At 39.2% G+C, this 17,019-nt stretch overlaps 2 protein-coding genes across 2 annotated transcripts in view; both read right to left on the reverse strand.

Annotated features, from left to right (window-relative positions):
- ANKRD26 (ankyrin repeat domain containing 26) overlaps window positions 1–17,019 on the reverse strand; it is an 81,342-nt gene continuing 64,323 nt past the window's right edge. The window contains exons 26-32 of the mRNA XM_056132017.1: window positions 13,919–13,989; window positions 13,292–13,385; window positions 10,926–11,216; window positions 10,103–10,407; window positions 8,384–8,624; window positions 4,510–4,555; window positions 1–205 (exon numbers count right to left, since the gene is read on the reverse strand). Coding sequence (XP_055987992.1) covers window positions 69–205; window positions 4,510–4,555; window positions 8,384–8,624; window positions 10,103–10,407; window positions 10,926–11,216; window positions 13,292–13,385; window positions 13,919–13,989 — 1,185 coding nt within the window. The 3' untranslated portion in view covers window positions 1–68. The remainder of the gene's footprint in view (window positions 206–4,509; window positions 4,556–8,383; window positions 8,625–10,102; window positions 10,408–10,925; window positions 11,217–13,291; window positions 13,386–13,918; window positions 13,990–17,019) is intronic.
- On the reverse strand, window positions 2,479–3,847 carry LOC130040010 (pre-mRNA-splicing regulator WTAP-like). The gene is made up of 2 exons (XM_056132030.1): window positions 3,326–3,847; window positions 2,479–3,111 (listed from the first exon to the last, which is right to left on the reverse strand). Exons 1-2 carry the CDS (start codon window positions 3,775–3,777, stop codon window positions 3,051–3,053), a joined length of 513 nt encoding a protein of 170 aa, XP_055988005.1. The 5' UTR covers window positions 3,778–3,847; the 3' UTR covers window positions 2,479–3,050.

Raw genomic sequence — 17,019 nt, forward strand, 5'->3', positions numbered from 1 at the left:
TATGTTATATGGGAAATAATTTAATGTCATGTAAGCTGCTCAGGAAATATATTTTTATAATTTGTAGTTCATATCAGATAATTCTTTTTTAAAATCTCTACATATTCCTGCGAAGTTTTCATAAGTAAATCCTGAGTTAGATTTGACCCATTGGTAGATCCTGGAGGAGAAGATCTATAGGATCCAGATTCAAATTCAGCAGCAGCTGAAAAAAAAAAGAATGATATTATTTATCTAAAATATTTTATAGTTAACTTAGTTTGGAAAAAAACAACTATAATAACATGATCAAAGTTAAGAAATGTTCATGACTATGAAATTTATATACAAGTGGTACTACATGGAAAGTACCATGCTAAGCGAAATGAGTCAGAAAGAGAGGGACAGACATAGAATAATCGCAATCACCTGGGGGAACATAAAGTAACAAAATAGGAGACTAACACCCAAGAATAGTCGAGATAAGTACCAGGAGGATTACTCCATGGCTTTGAGGACAGCTACACACGCTATTGGGGAAAAGGCAGCTCAGATTCAGAAGGGAGCACCAAATAAAGGGTGTTGGGAGGTTCCTCTCAGGATAGGAGATGCGTAATGAGAGTAGACTATAGACTGAACGTAACTGCCACTCAATGTCTCTTTTGCAAACCACAGCACTCAAAAGGAGAGAGAGAACAGAAGGGAATGCCCTACCACAGAGGTAGGGTGGAATGGGGGGTATGGGGGGTGGGAGGGATAATGAGATACTGGGATCAGTGGTGATGGAGAATGGGCACTGGTGGAGGGATGGGTATTCGATCATTGTATAACTGAAACCCAAGCACAAAAATGTGTAAGTCTACAACTGTACCTCATGGTGTTTCACTAATAAATTTTTTTTTAAAAATTGGAAATTCTTAGGGTTTTTGGTTTTGCACTCAGTGGTGCTCAGAGCATACCTCTGGGTCTGTGCCTCTCACCCTCGCAGTGATGGAGGTGTGTTTGCTTCTAATAGGGCTCAGGGGATCATATGTAGCGTTGAGACTTGAGCTTGAGCCTGCCATATGCAAAGCATTTGCTCAACCTTTTGAGATATATCTTTAATCTGTAATTATCACATTCTTGTTACTTTAAGTCTCTTGTTGTAAGATCAATAGCATTTTCTGTTGTACATGTGAATCAATGAATCACCCATAAATAAAAAATGTTTAAAAATAAAAAGAAATGTCTTATGACTAGTTTGTAAGTCTACAACTGTACCTCATGAAGTCTCATTTAAAAAAAAAAAGAAATATCTATGACATACTATAATACAAAATACAGTCTTATACTAGAAACACTTTGCCCAGAGTTACATATTGAATTCATTGCTGTTGTATCTAAATATTGGAGCTCCTGGTCTTCTTAATCTTCTATGACAAGCTCCGGAACTAGCAGAGGAAGATGACAGTCTACTACTCAACTATCATACACTATAAAATTTTGAAAACATAGAGACAATTCCATAAAGGGTCTATATATCTTAACAGGTATGAAATACCAAAAAGCTGGATTACAGCAGGTAGGGATTACCCTACCTGCTGTATGAAGACAACATATGTTGTTTTCATATGGCCAACTGTGTTCTATCCCAGGCACCACATATGATCGGTCCTCCATACCCAGTCAGGAGTAAGCCGTGGTGGAGCCCCAAACACCACCACTCTCTGCCCAAAACAAGTGCTCACACAGGAAAATCACAGACTTGTGTCAATAATCCTGGCTTTGAGGAGGAGATGGTGTATAAGCGGGTTCCTTAAAGACAAGGAAAGAATAAGCCAAAGGAAAGAAGAACACAGGCACAATGCTGGAGGTGAGGAAGTTCAATTCTGGCATTAACAACCATCTCCTCTGGATAAAAGGGGCAGAGCAGAGAAAGGTATAAGAGATGAGACCAGATAGTTTGGAAAGAATCAAACTGGAAAGATTTTGGTGGCTTTCATTGTTGCTGTTTTGCCTGTGCTCAGGGCTTGCTTTTTCCTGGTGTAGCCCCCAGCAATCACTCCATATGGGCTTGGAGGATCATATGGGATGCTGAGGATTGAGGCAGGGTCGACTATATGCAAGACAAGCACCTTGCTTGCTGTACTATCTCTCTGGCCCTTGTTTTAGTGTTTTGGTTTTTGATTTGATTTTGGGGCCACACTCAGCTATGCTCATGTGTTACTCCTGGCCATGCTCAGGGGACCATATGGGATGCCAGGGATTGAATCCGGGTCAGCCTCATGCAAGGCAAATGCCCTACCCACTGTACTATCACTTTGGCCCCTTGGTATTTTTGTGATATGCTATACAAGATTCTATAATTTTTAATGAGAGTAAAGGTAAACCGATGCCAAGTTTAAGGACAGAAGATTTAAATGTTATTTTTTAAGTGACAGCTATAAACATTCTAATAGCTTAAGTAGCACTAGATGAGTCCAGGGCTTTTTTGTTTTCTTTTTTAAGTTTTTTTTTTACAATCTACTTGTGAAATGAATGATTTTAATGCTTCAAACAGTTTAAACCTGATTTGATACCACACCTTCATATTTGTACAGTCCTCGATGATTATCTACAGTTTTCGCAACCATTCAAAGAACAAACCATTGATTAAAAACCACATTGATTTAAGGCTCCATCAAGTAAGGGAGCCCCAAAGGAGATGGTTAAGTAAATGAACTATTTGTACTGACATCTATTGTTTGATTCTCTCACGACTGTTAAGTTAGTTCTTAGCAAGTAAACCTTTAGAGGCAAAATTCACCCCAATTGAGTTTTGACCAAGAAGTCCACCAACAAGCACGAAGTCCACAGTCTTATCGGCAAAGCAGATAAGCAGTGTCTCTAAGTCACTATGCTCAACAGTAAGAGCGATGCATTTTCTGTTTTTACATTTTACTGCAATTTTACATGTTCAATTCAGGATTTTAAATCTCTAGGTTTTCATTCCTCCAAACTGTCTGAAGACACAGTGTGCCACAGACTTAAGACTTCTGTTTCTCCCTGTATTTTCTTCAAACAGAAACTGTTCTCTCAAGTGTCTACATGTTCTAGAAGGGTAATTTTTCGGAGGAGGCCACTTCTTCGGAATAGTCCGTCGCCATCAGGCCTCTGAAGCAAGGGGAGGAGGAAGAGGAAAGAGCTGAAACACAAGGTTCATCTGGTAAGTGCACATTAGCCATTACAAGCCGGACAGTAAAGAATGTGGCTTTTTTGGCTCAAAAAGTCTGAGTCTTGGTGTGGAAACGAGTACTCGGCTGTCCCACCACAGTGTTCTCGCAGTGGGACTGTCAGGGAAGCCTTGACTGGGGATATGATTGTTTACCTATCAGGCGTAAACTTCCAGGCACTCAGTTCATTTTGAGCTTGTTCCAGTTTGTCTTTAGTCTGTTCCAGTTCGCCTTTCATTTTTAGGAAAAACAAGTTGATTGCTGGGTCTACCATAGTCGATCGCAGTTGGGCAACACTGGGCTGCTGGACTTGCTTGAGGTACTGGATCTGAGTAGTACACTCTTGCATCTCTTGCTCCTTGGTTGCTAGTCGCATTACAAGGATGTTTTCTCTGCGAGCAGACTCTTGCTGTTGTTGCTTTAGTTTTTCTTCAGCTTCCCTTAAGCCAGTTACATCATTAGAATTAAGATCTGTGTACTTGCCCTCCAAAGCTTGCACATACGTTTCATATTGCTTCCACCTTAGAATTAACTCATCTCGTGCCATTACTTTGAAGTCCGTTCCACTCAGTCGAACCTTTTTGGGAAGAGGTTCCTCGTTGGTCATTTTGAAACCTCTCCCGAGCGGGGCCGCGCAGGCGCTGCCCAGTCACATAGGCCGAGGCCGTGCCGCCCGCTCGCCGAGCTCCCTCTTCCTTAAATTTTATTTGGCTTATATCAATCACTATCAGAAATATGAGAAGCTGATGAAGAATCTGTTCTCATGTTTTCTGAGAAGTCTCAGTGAGCAAAGGGACAATTCCTCAGTGATGGCAGAAGTAAAGGTATAACCAGAAACTGAGATACATAAAATTCTGAGGTATTTTTAAAAGCTATGGTACATAAAAACAAAACGAAAAAGTGTATTCTTTATTATGCATATTTATGCTATTATACATTTTATTAGCTATGTGCAAGAAAAGACATTTAAGATAGCTATCTACTATCCAAATAATCCAAAAAAATGCCATTCATTTAAAAAATCAATATGCAAAACAATGGCCACTCAATGCCTCTATTGCAAACTACAAAACCCAAAATGAAAGAGAGAACAAAAGGGAATGCCCTGCCACAGAGGCGGGGTGGGGAGGGGGGGGTTGGGGTGGGGATGGTGGGAGGGATACTGGGATCACTGGTGGTGGAAAATGGGCACCGATGGAGGAATGTATGAGTGAAACGCCAGCACGAAAGTTTGTATGTAACTGTACCTCACGGTGATTCACTAATAAAGAAAAAAACATTTTTAAAAAATAATAAATATTAACTCTATTATAAAAAATCAATATGTAAAACAACATACCTTCTTCCAGTTCTCTAGTAATATTTTTTTCCAATTCCTGTTGCATCTGAAATAAGTCAAATATTATTTATAATTATTTATAATTACCAATTTACTTTATTAATTATAAAGTAATAAAGTATGGTCTTCAAAATCTTTGAATCTAGACTACAGGTAGAAATTGTTTAGGTAGAAAAGTAATCACACAAATTCTTAATTTTAGAAACAGAACACATAAATATAAAGCTATCTGGATTATTTGATATAAAGGGCAATTACTATTGTTGTCTCATTGAACACGATATTTTATTTTATTGGTACAAAACTTTAAAGCAATTCAAATTGAATTTTAATTTGCATTTCTTAGAAAATCTGCTTTTTAAAATTATTTTCTTATGCCAGGCTTCATGGGGTTGGGACTGGGCCGTTCCTTCCCATCTCCCGCCCTTCCAGGGTTCTGGCTGTCATGCCCACGAAATGCCTCTGAGTGCCAATTAAGCTCATTAATGGCCATGATCCAGAGACTCACAACTGAATCTCGGAACCAAGCAGCTTGCTGCAGGGATGGCTCTGGACCCCAATTATTTAAATTTTTATAGTTCCAGGAGAGCGCCTTTGTGATCTCTTTTTTTTTTTTTTTTTTTTTGCTCTTTGGTCAAAATACTGTGAGACAGACCCTTACAGACATCTTACACTATTCGTTTCAAGCAATACAAAATAAATTATCTAGTATCTGGCCTGTGAGGCAAGTTTAAGTGGTGGTAGGAAACTTAAAATAATGGTGGTGGGAAGGTGTAACGGTGGTGGGATTGGTGTTGAAAGATTGAATGTAATCAATTACTGTGAACAACTTTATAAAAATAAAATTTTAAATATATATAACAAAATGTAAGGATGGGTCTTAAGAAAATAACACTTTTCTGGTACAATATGGAAAGTATCATGCTAAGCGAAATGAGTCAGAAAGAGAGGGATAGACATAGAAAGATTGCATTCATCTGGGGGATATAAAGTAACAAAGTATGAGATTAATACCCAAGAATAGCTGAGATCAGCACCAGGAGGATTACTCCATAACTTAGAGGCCAGCCGGGTATCCTAGAGGAAAGGGCTATTCAGATAGAGAAGGGAGCACCAAATAAAGGATGTTTGGAGGATCCTCCCAGGAGGGGAGATGCATGTCGAAAGTAGACTATGGACTGAACATGTTTGCCACTCAATGCCTCTTTTGCAGACCACAACACCCAAAAGGAGAGAGAGAACACAGGGGATTGCCCTGCCACAGAGACGGGGGGATGGGGGGATGGGGGTGGGAGGGATATTATCCATGGTGGTGGAAAATGGGCACTGGTGGAGGGATGGGTATCTGATCATTGTATAATTGAAACCAAAGCACAAAAAATTGTAAATCTACAACTTTAAAAAAAATAAAATAAAATAAAGGGGAAAAAAAGAAAAAAAAAAAAAAAGAAAATAACACTTTTCTTTGTTATACCTGTTACTTTGATAATCGCTTTTATTAAGTTATTTAATATAAAAATAGTTTCTTAAATTTTAATGAATTCTGCCTTAAAATGAACCTTCCTTTTTGTATATTTAGGAAATTTAAACCTTAATGTATGTTCTGTATTACCAATTCTTCATAATTTTTTTTTTGGCTTTTTTGGTCACACCTGGCGATGCACAGGGGTTACTCCTGGCTCTGCACTCAGGAATTACTCCTGGTGGTGCTCAGGGGACCATATGAGATGCTGGGAATTGAACCCGGGTTGGCCGCATGCAAGGCAGACGCCCTACCCACTGTGCTATCGCTCCAGCCCCACTTCATAATTTTTAATTATTTTATTTTAAATAAGTAAAATAAAAGGGTACTGCCAAAATGTCATGAAAAAAATTGGGGGGAGTGGAGGGTCCACACCCAGCAGTGCTGAGGGCTTACTCTGGACTTTGTGCTCAAGGATCATTCCTGGCAGGCTTGGGGGATCATATGGAGTGCTAGAGATCAAACCCAGGTTGGCCACATATAAGGCAAATGCCCTACCCCTTGTACTTTCTCCAGCCCCACCATGAAAATCCTCTTGGCAAAAAAACAAAACAAACAAACAAAAACAGTCAGAGAGATAGTACAATGTGATAAGGTACAGCCAACAGAGGTTTAATTTCCAGCAACCCATACTATCCTCTGAAAAATACACAAGAGTAATTCTTGAGTGCAAAGCCAGGAGTAATCTTTGAGCATAGCCAGGTGTGGCCAAATGACAAAAAAAATAGTAATAATACCTAGCTTTTATGACATTTATTTATTATTATGGACACAAATATCTCACATGCAAAATGTTCACTGCAACCCTATTTACAAAAGGCAAGTACTGAAAACAACACAGGCGCCCAACAATACAAACATGGATAAAGAAACTATATAAGATAAAGTATATAAACAAAATGGACCACCACTCAGCTATAAGGAAAGAATAATACACACTGGAATACTATGCAGCTATTAGAAAAAATGAAGTCATGAGATTTGTTTATAGATGGATGGACATGGAGAGTATCAGGCTGAGTGAAATGAGTCAGAAGGAGAGGGACAGATATAGAATGACTGCACTTATTTGTGGGATAGTAAAAAAAATAGTACACTAATAACCAAGGCCAGAAAAAACAGGGGCCAGGAGAAGTGATCCACAGTTGAAAGCTTGCCACAGTGTATGGGCAGTTAGGATAGAGAAGGAACCAGTATGAAATAATAGAATTGATCAATATGGACAAGAACTGAATGTTGAAAGTAGGTAAAGGGATATGTATATATGATAACCTCTCAGTATCTATATTGCCAACCATAATTTCCAAAATGGAGTGGGGGGGAGAGAGAGAGAGAGGGAAAGAGAGAGGGAGAGAGGGAGAGAAAGAGTGAGGGCGAGAGAGAGGGAGAGGGAGAAGAAGAGGGGGAGAGAGAGAGAGGGAGAGAGAGAGAGAGAGAGAGAGAGAGAGAGAGCCATAGAAGCAGGTGGGGGTTGGGGGACAGAAAGGAAGCTAGGGACATTGGTGGTGGGAAATGCACACTGGTGAAGGGACCAGGTGATGGAGCATAGGATGTCTGAAACATAGTATGACTGAAATCCTACCATCTAATCATGAGCAGCTTTGTAACTATGTATCTCATGATGATTCAATTAAAAATAAATTCATTAAATAAAAATAAAATTTTTTATAAAAGAAAAAATGAAAGAGTGCCTTTGCTATAACATGCCTTTTGCAACACAAAGAGTGTCATGTTACATAAAATAAATCAGAAGGAGAACTACAAACACTGGATGGTCTCATTCATCTGTGGCATATAAGGGGCTGGAGAGAAAGCACAGGGGTTAAAGCGCTTGCCCTGAACACTGTCAACAGAGGTTCGATCCCTGGTACCACAAACGGTCTCCTGAGCCAGGCCATAAGTGACACCTGAGCGCAAAGCCAGGAGTAGGCTCTGAGCACTGCCAGAGGTGGCCCTCGAACCCCAACCCTATTCACCTCTAGCCCCCGCACCAAAAAGCAAAAAGCAAGCAAAAAGAAAAAAAAAAAGAAAGACAGATCTAGAAACTTAAAATTATAATATTTATCACCTTTGTTTTTTGGCCACTCTGGTTGGCTCTGAGCTTAGCAGTCATTCCTGGTGGTGCTCGGAGGAGCACACACAGTGTTGGGATCAGACTAGAGTCACTGGAATGGAAGTCAAGTGCCTTAACCCCTTTAATACCTTTCCAGCCCTATCTCTTCTCTTTATTAGCACAGTTACCTTTTGTGCTCTATTCATAGCATCAGTTTAACATTCAGAATCCCACTAAATTAAAAATAAGTATAATACCTAAAATTTGAAGCCCAAGGATCAAAAGCTAAAGCCCCTCACCTTGATCAAGTAAGCCTCCATGCTGTTGTTTGGAGGCCATGGATTTGAGGTAGGAATCACTAAGTTTTCTCTTGGAGTCAGATTTCTCTGCAGCACTGCACTGCTATTCAGATTTCCAGTATATGGCAGCTCCAGAACTGGCCTGGCAGTGAGAGTACTCAGTAAAGATCTGCCCTGCTGTTTCTCCATGAGGATCTTGGTGCTGATGATCTCTGCAAGTCGTTCATTATCCCTATGAAGACTGCAAAAGGACACTGCTCAGTATTTCATGTTTCCTAAAATGATTCCCAAGTGACTTCTATTTTTTTTAAGTAACCTTAATAATAAATACAACTTCCGTTTTTTGTTTTTTTGTTTGTTTGTGGGCCAAACCTGGCAGTGCTCAGGGGTTATTCCTGGCTCTCACTCAGGATTCACTCTTGCAGGCCCAGGAACCATATGGGACACAAAATCCAGGTTGGCCCTGTGCAAGGCAAGTGCCCTACCCACTGCACTCTTGTGCTTGCTCAGAATTGCCCTCTTAATACTGAAAATGTGTTGTAAAATGTCTACCACATACATTTGTGGATTTTTAGGTGACCTGAAGAAGTACATATGTTTCTAAGAAGATTTCTAACTTACAAGTAATTCAAAGTAGGGAAGATTATTAATGAAGAAGATGGTTTAACAGATAACAATGCCATCTGTAATAGACCCAGATAAAGATCTCAAAGATACCATCAGACATCGTAAATCAGTTTAGATTTTTTAAAAAAAAAATTCCTTCAATTTATACTTAAAACTTAAATAAATAAATAAATAATTCCTTCAAGGAACATTCATAGAAATTTGCTTTCACATGCAACCTACTGAATATTTCACTACCATCACCTAGAGAAATAACCTCATGGTGAGAATGATAGAGGAAGTATCAGAGTTAGTGACCAGACATACAGACACACACACACACACACATTGGTGCAACCCTTCCTAAACCACAACACACAGAGACATACAGACACACACACATTGGTGCAACCCTTCCTAAAACATAATACACACACAGAGAGACACATAAGACACACATACATTGGTTCAATCCTTTCTAAAACACAATACACATACATGAGTGTAATCCTTCCTAGAACACAACACACATACATGTACACACACTGGTGCAATCCTTCCTAAAACACAACACACACACACACACACACACACACACACACACACATATTCACTCACTCTCTCTGTCCCTGATATTAATGGATTTAAGGATTGGGAGCAAGCCTTGAATGCAGCTGACTTGGGTTCCATCCCCAGTAGCATATGTGGTCCCCTGAGCACTGCTGTGTAAGGGTCAACACCCTCCCTGCAATTCCACCCTCCCACCCCCCAAAGAATGAACAAGTTGTAATCTTCCCCAAACTAAACATGCTAACAATTCTTTTTAGGGGAATTATAAGAAGCAATAGCAACACTATTGTGAAAATGATGAAATTTCAAAACTACTTAAAGACAAGTAGGTGGAATATACTACAAGCAAATGCTAAAAGAGAGAGAAATGTAAAGCATGTGAAAATATAAAAAGCAAAGAGATAGATTAACATTTAAAATATGTTCATTTACTACATCATTTTCCCAAACTACACATAATACAGTCTATTTTCATTCCCTACAAATATGGACCTGGATCCATAAAAATTAAAAAGATAAATTTTATTCTACGTTTTGACTTACCTTTTTAGCTCATTTGCCAATGATTTTCTAACTTTAAATTCTTTTAGGAAGAGCTGCTTATATTTTTCCAATTCTATTTTACTAGACTCTTCCTGGTAAGTTTTCATTCTGGTGAGTTCGGATTCCAAATTTTTAATTTGTTGCTTGTATTTTTCCAATTCTGTTTTATTCAAGTCTTCCTGTGAAGACTTCATTCTGGAGAGTTCATATTCCAACTCTTTAATTCGGACTTCCATCTGACTCCTCAGCGAAGCATTATTATTCTCCCTTAACTGCTCTAAGTTTTCTTGTGATGCTGCTTGTGCCTAATGAAAATTAAAAGAATACATAAATTATAACAGTGCATTTTCTTTTAGTTTTGAGTCAATAACTCAGAGCAATTTTAAAGACAAAAAAAGCTGAAGTTTAAGTTATTTGTTATGAAAATCACCTAAATTCTGAAAATTAAGTCGAATCGTTCTATGGTTAGTATTCCTACAACCTAACAATTCAAATAGCATTAAAAGTGATTTAAAGTGAACATTACAAAAAAGAAAAATGGAACAATTTTTAAATCACATTTTTTTCCTCCTTAGATCCTGTTTTATACAAATAGAACTTAAAGATAAAATGATTCTTTAGTGAGAACCATGCTGGAACTTCAATTTAGTGGTAATAATAATGAAAACTTATGTACTTAAATGAAGAACAAATGCTGCCTTCCCTCCAGAAGTTCACAGAACAGACAGATGCAAGGGAAATAGAGGAACCACATGCAAAGTATGCAGCCAGAATGCAATTTGCAGTGAAATGAATTAGAGCAATTACAGATCAATAAATTAACCTGTAAAAACAGATTGACTTCTTTTAATTTTTCTACTATTTCCTGTCTTGCTCTTTCTTCAATCTCTTGTTTATACTGTTCTACTTGACCGCGCTCTACCATATTTATTTCTACATGACTTTTGAGGTTTACTACTTCTTGTTCCAACTGCTTTTTATTCTTCTTGAGCTTTTCACATTTCTTTTGTATTGCTTTCATAGACAATAATTCCTGCTGAAGCACTTGATTCTGTGCATCCAAATGTTGACATTTTGAAGATGTGGTTTCCAGTTTTGTGGTCAGATCATCAACCTACATGAATAAAACGGCAAATAGATTGGTCGGGAAGGAGAAAACTGCAAAGAGTCAAAACCACAATCCTATTTAGAAATAAATTTAGTTGTGCTACATGTAAACTGATTTTAGTAGAGTTTTAGAATGTGAAGACTTGAATTACTCAGAATCCAGAACATGGGGACATAGTTTGGGCAGTACACTTGCCCTGCATGTGGCTGACCTGGGTTTGATTTCTGGCACCCCATATGGTGCCCTAAGCCCCACCAGGAGTGATCTCTGAGGCCAGAGCCAGGACTAAGCCCTGAGCAGTGCAGGATGTGGACCAAAACCAAAGAAAATCCAGAACCAAGTTTAAGCTACCAGGAGTCACAACAAAACTATGTCCTTTACTGTTATCATCTTCATCACAAAATATTAGCATGTAAATTTATCCTATTATTTATCATGACTGTTTCACCTTTTTCCCTCCTCAAAATAAGACTAAGTCATATAAGGGAAATGGTTCAAAGGACTGGAATTCATGCTTGGAACGCACCAGGCCCAGCCAGGTTCAATCCCTAGCATCATATGTTCCCCTGAAGCATGGCCAGACCTGGCCCAAATCCCAAGTACCTAAGCCCAAGAACACAAAATACTAATTGAAAAAAATATATGTATATCTATGTTCATCACAGTCCAACTCAGGTCAAGGTCTGAAAACAACACAAGTGCCCAATAACAGATACATGGATACATAAGTGGTGGTATATGTATAATAGAATACTGCCCAGCTACCAGGAAAGAGGAAATCTAGATTTCTTTCCATGGAAAGGACTGGAGGGTGTCATGCTAAGTGAAATAAGTCAGATGGAGAACGACAATTACCAGATGACATCAGTCATAGGTTGTATATAAGCAATGTGGCTGGAGCCATAGTACAGTGGTTAGGGCACTTGCCTTGCACAAAGTCGATCTGGGTTCGATCCCTGACATCCCATATGGTCTCCTGAGCCATGTACACATATCACTATCCCTGTTAAATCATATACAAAGCCTCTAGCATAGGCCTTTGGGTGATTTTTGAAAGTTGACATAAAAAATAAAGGCAACAAAGGCCGGAGCGATAGTACAGTGGGTAAAGTATTTTCCTTGCACCTCATACCTGAGCATCGCCAGGAGTGATTCCTGAGTGCAGAGGCAGGAGTAACCTATGAGCACCACTAGGTATGGCCCAAAAAACAAAATCAAAAACAACAAAGGTAACAAAAGCAAAACTATCCAAGTGGGACTACATCAGACTAAAAATGTATCCACAGAAACAGTTAAGGACATTCTACCACTTGATTATTATGCAAGGCAATTGTCAATATGCACAATTACTAGCAAAGAGTTCTCAAAATATTTATGTGTGTGTGTGGGAGAGGTATATGTGTAACAATGTATAGGAATTCAAAAATAAACCATCACATGTATGGTAAACTGATGTCCAACAAGAATGCCACACAATTAAATGGAACAAGGATAGCAGTTTTAACAAAAGATACAGAAACAATTGACTAGTCATATGTAAGAGAATAAAATTATACCTCTAGCCACAAAAATGTTAATTTCTGTAGCAAAATCTTAGTTAAAAACAGTGTGGGGGCTGGAGCAATAGCACAGCTGGTAGGGCCGTTTGCCTTGCATGTGGCCAACCCGGTTTGATTCCCAGCATCCCATATGGTCCCCCAAGCATGGCCAGGAGTGATTCCTGAGTGCAGAGCCAGGAGTAACCCCTGAGCATCAGCTGGGTGTGACCCCAAAAGCAAAAATATAACAAAATAAAATAAATAAAAACAGTGTGACCAGGGGCCAAGTGGTAGTACAAGGGGTAGGACACTTGCCTTGCATGTCAGGAATAAGCCCTATGCACCGCCAAATGTGGTTCCCCAAAACAAAAAGAAAAAAAGATCATGATTACCTAAATGCATGATTACCAGTAATAAGGATCATCAATATGAAACATTTTTATTAACAAATATTTTTCAGATTGTACAAATATTCTTATATACAACGACTAAGAAACATAAAAATTATTTTTTAGCTTGACAGAAATTAATAGAGTGACTCACCAAACTTGTACTTAATGGATTTTTTTGAAGCTGTTCAATTTTGGATGCTTGTTTTTGGACGGTAATGTTTAACTTGCCATTTTCAATTTCAAGCCTAAAGCACATGTTTTGAAAATAATTATTTTTACACAGAGGTTCTAAAAACTTACATAATTTCAAACGAACATCTAAAGGTACAATTACAAAAATTCTTAAAATTTAAAAAGTAGATGATTGGAGCTGGAGAGATACTGCAGTGGGTAGGACACTTGCCTTGTATGTGACCAACCCTGGTTTGATCCCTGGCACCCCACAGGAGTACCCTGAACACCGCCAGGAGTGATCCCTGAGCACAGAGCCAGGAGTAAGCCCTGAATAATGTTATATGTGACTCCCAAACCAAAACTAAATAAATAGAATAAAAAGTAGATGAATTGGTTAATCATGCCATTTTTCTAAATTCTTTCTGGATAATATGCAGAATTCAGAGAGAATGTACAGAAACTAGGAACTTAAGTAGCTCAGAGCTGCCATTTTTACCCAGCTGAGCAGATATGTCAGATGCATCATAATGGACACATTTCTAATAGCACCCTGCTAATCTACTTTATAAATACTCATTACTGTATGTGCTGCTCGAAGCATTACTTTTGCATGTGGTCTTTCATCTTCTCAACACATCTTATGGCCTCAGTATGTTGATCCTGGACTTCTTGCAACTGAAAAAAGGAAGAAAAAAAACTTTACTAGTAATCTTGAACCAATCTACCATCACCTGTTCCGGTAACAGAAACTTTATTACTACGTTCTTTCATCTGCCTATTGTTTCCAGCCATTCTCATGCCAAGTCATGCCAGGTCAATCTGAGACAGAGACCTTTTCACCCTCAAAGCCTGGACTATTTCTTACCTGGCACTTGATAGCCAAGTTTGCCAACCTCTCTTCTAACTCTAACACAAAACATTATTCATGTTATGAAATCATGCTCTATCAAAAAAGTACACAGATTTACAAGGTGGTCAAAAATAGAGAAAGAGGAACTGAAGAGGTAGTACAGTGGGTAGGGTGCTTGTCTTGTATGCACCTGACCCGGGATCAATCTCGGGCTTACCATACAGTCCTCTGAGCATTGCCAGGAGTAATTTCTGAGTGTGGACCCAGAAGTAACCCCTGAGAATTGCCAGTCGTAACCCCCCTCCAAGTTAAAAAAATATGAATATAGAGAAAACTACCTTATAGTACACATGTGTTTTTATATACCGAATATCACATCGATCCTCATTTGTAATATTTACTATTAAATTCTCATAGGTGAATAGTCTTTCACTGAGAGCAGTCTTCTAAACAAGTTACAATGAAACTTTTTTTCCATAACATTGACAGTAACAGCAAATGGGGAGCCTGCGGCCCTGAATATATCCCCAATTCCTAAAATTCTGCAGCAATTCCATAAGTCAACAGTACTTTTCTAAACTTATAATAATTCATAGCACAGCGGTAGGGCGTTTGCCTTGCACGCAGCCAACATGGCCGACCCGAGTTCGATTCCTCCGCCCCTCTCGGAGAGCCCGGCAAGCTACCGAGAGTATCTCGCCCGCACGCCAGAGCCTGGCAAGCTCCCTGTGATGTATTCGATATGCCAAACACAGTAACAACAAAGTCTCCAATGGAGACGTTACTGGGCCCGCTCGAGCAAATCGATGATCAACGGGAGGGCCTTACTTACTAACTTACTCTTTTTAGCAGGGAGAAGTATTGGACTATACCCAAAAGAACCCAGGGGTTACTCCTGGCTCTGTGCTCAGGTATCACTCCTGGTGTTACCATGCTCAAGGCAGGAATACAATTCTTACTCCTATACCATCTCTCTGACCCCTGTCATTTACTTCATTATACTACTAGTGAGCCACCAGCACTTTGACTGAGTAGCACGGCACTTACATGTCCTTCGGGGACAGGATAAAGTCACTGACACAGAAATAAATATTGGACTCTAATGCTAAATCAAATTTACCAAATCAGGAGATGGAGCAATAGCACAGTGGGTAGGGTGTTTGCCTTACACACAGCTGAACCAGGTTTAATTCCAGTATCCCATATGGTCCCCTGAGCATCGCCAGGAGTAATTCCTGAGTGCAAGAGCCAGGAGTAACCCCTGTGTATCACCGGGTGTGACCCAAAAAGGAAAAAAAAATTTACCAAATCAATTTGTTCCCAGCAACTTTTTATGCTGGGTAACAATAGCAAGTCTCTGATAAATGTGGTATGGAATACCATAAACCTCCTCAGTAGAGTTTTAACAGTTGGTAAGGTGCTATAAAGCTATCTGCAAATCCCAATTCTGCCTACATAATGAAGAAAATAAAATTTAGATTTTTTTCCATAGTGGGGGAGTAATCTTTAACATAACAACTCTCCTCTGTTAAATTAACTTCCAATTTCACTTGTTTGAAAAAAATATTTAATTTAAAAGAAAATGAACTCCCAACAAGAATTTATTGGCATGCTATAGAGTACTTAATTTTATCTCAACAACAATCAGGTTAAACATTTGCAAGGACAGACAACATGTACATCAAATATTATTTTTCCTTAGACAAATTTATAATTAAAAAGATAAGCTAAAAACAATACAAATTAAAGGTTAACCTGCTTTGTACAGACTACACAAAAAATGCCAAGGAAGTAAGAGAATTAATGAGAGAAAAAGCTTCAGGGATAAAAGGCCAGAGCTGAATAAATGTAGGATAAAGCAAAAAGAGGAAACTGGAAGACAGAAAGGACAGTATAAATAAGCCAGGCCAAGATTTCTGCCTCAGGAATCTCCCAATTAATTCAGAGAATAAATTTCAATACTAAGGACTGGGGATATAGGTCAAAATTCTGAGCACAAACCTGGCATCCAGGAAGCCCAGGTTCAATGCCCCACAGCACCTGAGGCCACCAGCAGTAAGCCCTGCCTCGGGAGGGAGAGAAGGCTGGGCTGCAGGTGACAGCTGAAGTTTGCAGGGTGTCTTCTGAATGGAAATAGTACAAAACTGCAAGCAGTAATGGTGCCACAACTCTAAATTATACTGAGACACTGAAATGTGTATTTTATTTTTTTTTTCCAATTTTTTTTATCATTTTTTTTATTAGTGAAACACCATGAAGTACACTTATAGACTAATAAATTTTTGTGCTTGGGTTTCAGTTATACAATGATCAAGTACCCATCCCTCCACCAGTGCCCATCCTCCCCCACCACGGGTCCTAGCATCCCTCCCACCCCCCATCCTCCCCCCCACCCCCCCGTCCCACCCTGCCGCTGTGGCAGGGCATTCCTCCCTGTTCTCTCTCTCTTCTTTTGGGTACTGTGTTTTGCCAGAGAGGCATTGAGTGGCAGTCATGTTTGGTCTATAGACCACTTTTAGCATGTCTCTCCCACCCTGGGAGGGTCTTCACAACACCCTTTATTTGGTGCTCTCTTCTCTATCTGAGCTTCCTTCTCACCTAGCACATGTGGCTGGCCTTCAAGTCATGGAGCTAAATTCCTGGTACTAATCTGAGCCCTTCCTGGGTGTTAGTCTCCCGTTTTGTTGCTTTATGTTCCCCAGATGAATGCAATCTTTCTGTGTCTATCCCGCTCTTTCTGACTCATTTCGCTTAACATGATACTTTCCATGTAGTACCACTTGTATGTAAATTTCATAACTTCATCTTTTCTACTAACTTCAAGCTCTACTACAAAGCAGTAATAATCAAAACAG

Source organism: Sorex fumeus, unplaced genomic scaffold (genome assembly GCF_029834395.1).
Source record: "Sorex fumeus unplaced genomic scaffold, SorFum_2.1 ptg000007l, whole genome shotgun sequence".
Taxonomy (NCBI): Eukaryota; Metazoa; Chordata; class Mammalia; order Eulipotyphla; family Soricidae; genus Sorex; species Sorex fumeus.

What these genes read in the sequence shown, in the direction of transcription:
- LOC130040010 (XM_056132030.1), bottom strand. Translation starts at nt 3,777, where the DNA reads ATGACCAACGAGGAACCTCTTCCCAAAAAGGTTCGACTGAGTGGAACG. An exon ending in TGGAAGTTTACGCCTGATAG is followed by an intron (nt 3,112 to 3,325) that starts GTAAACAATCAT and finishes CCCTTGCTTCAG; the next exon opens with AGGCCTGATGGCGACGGACT.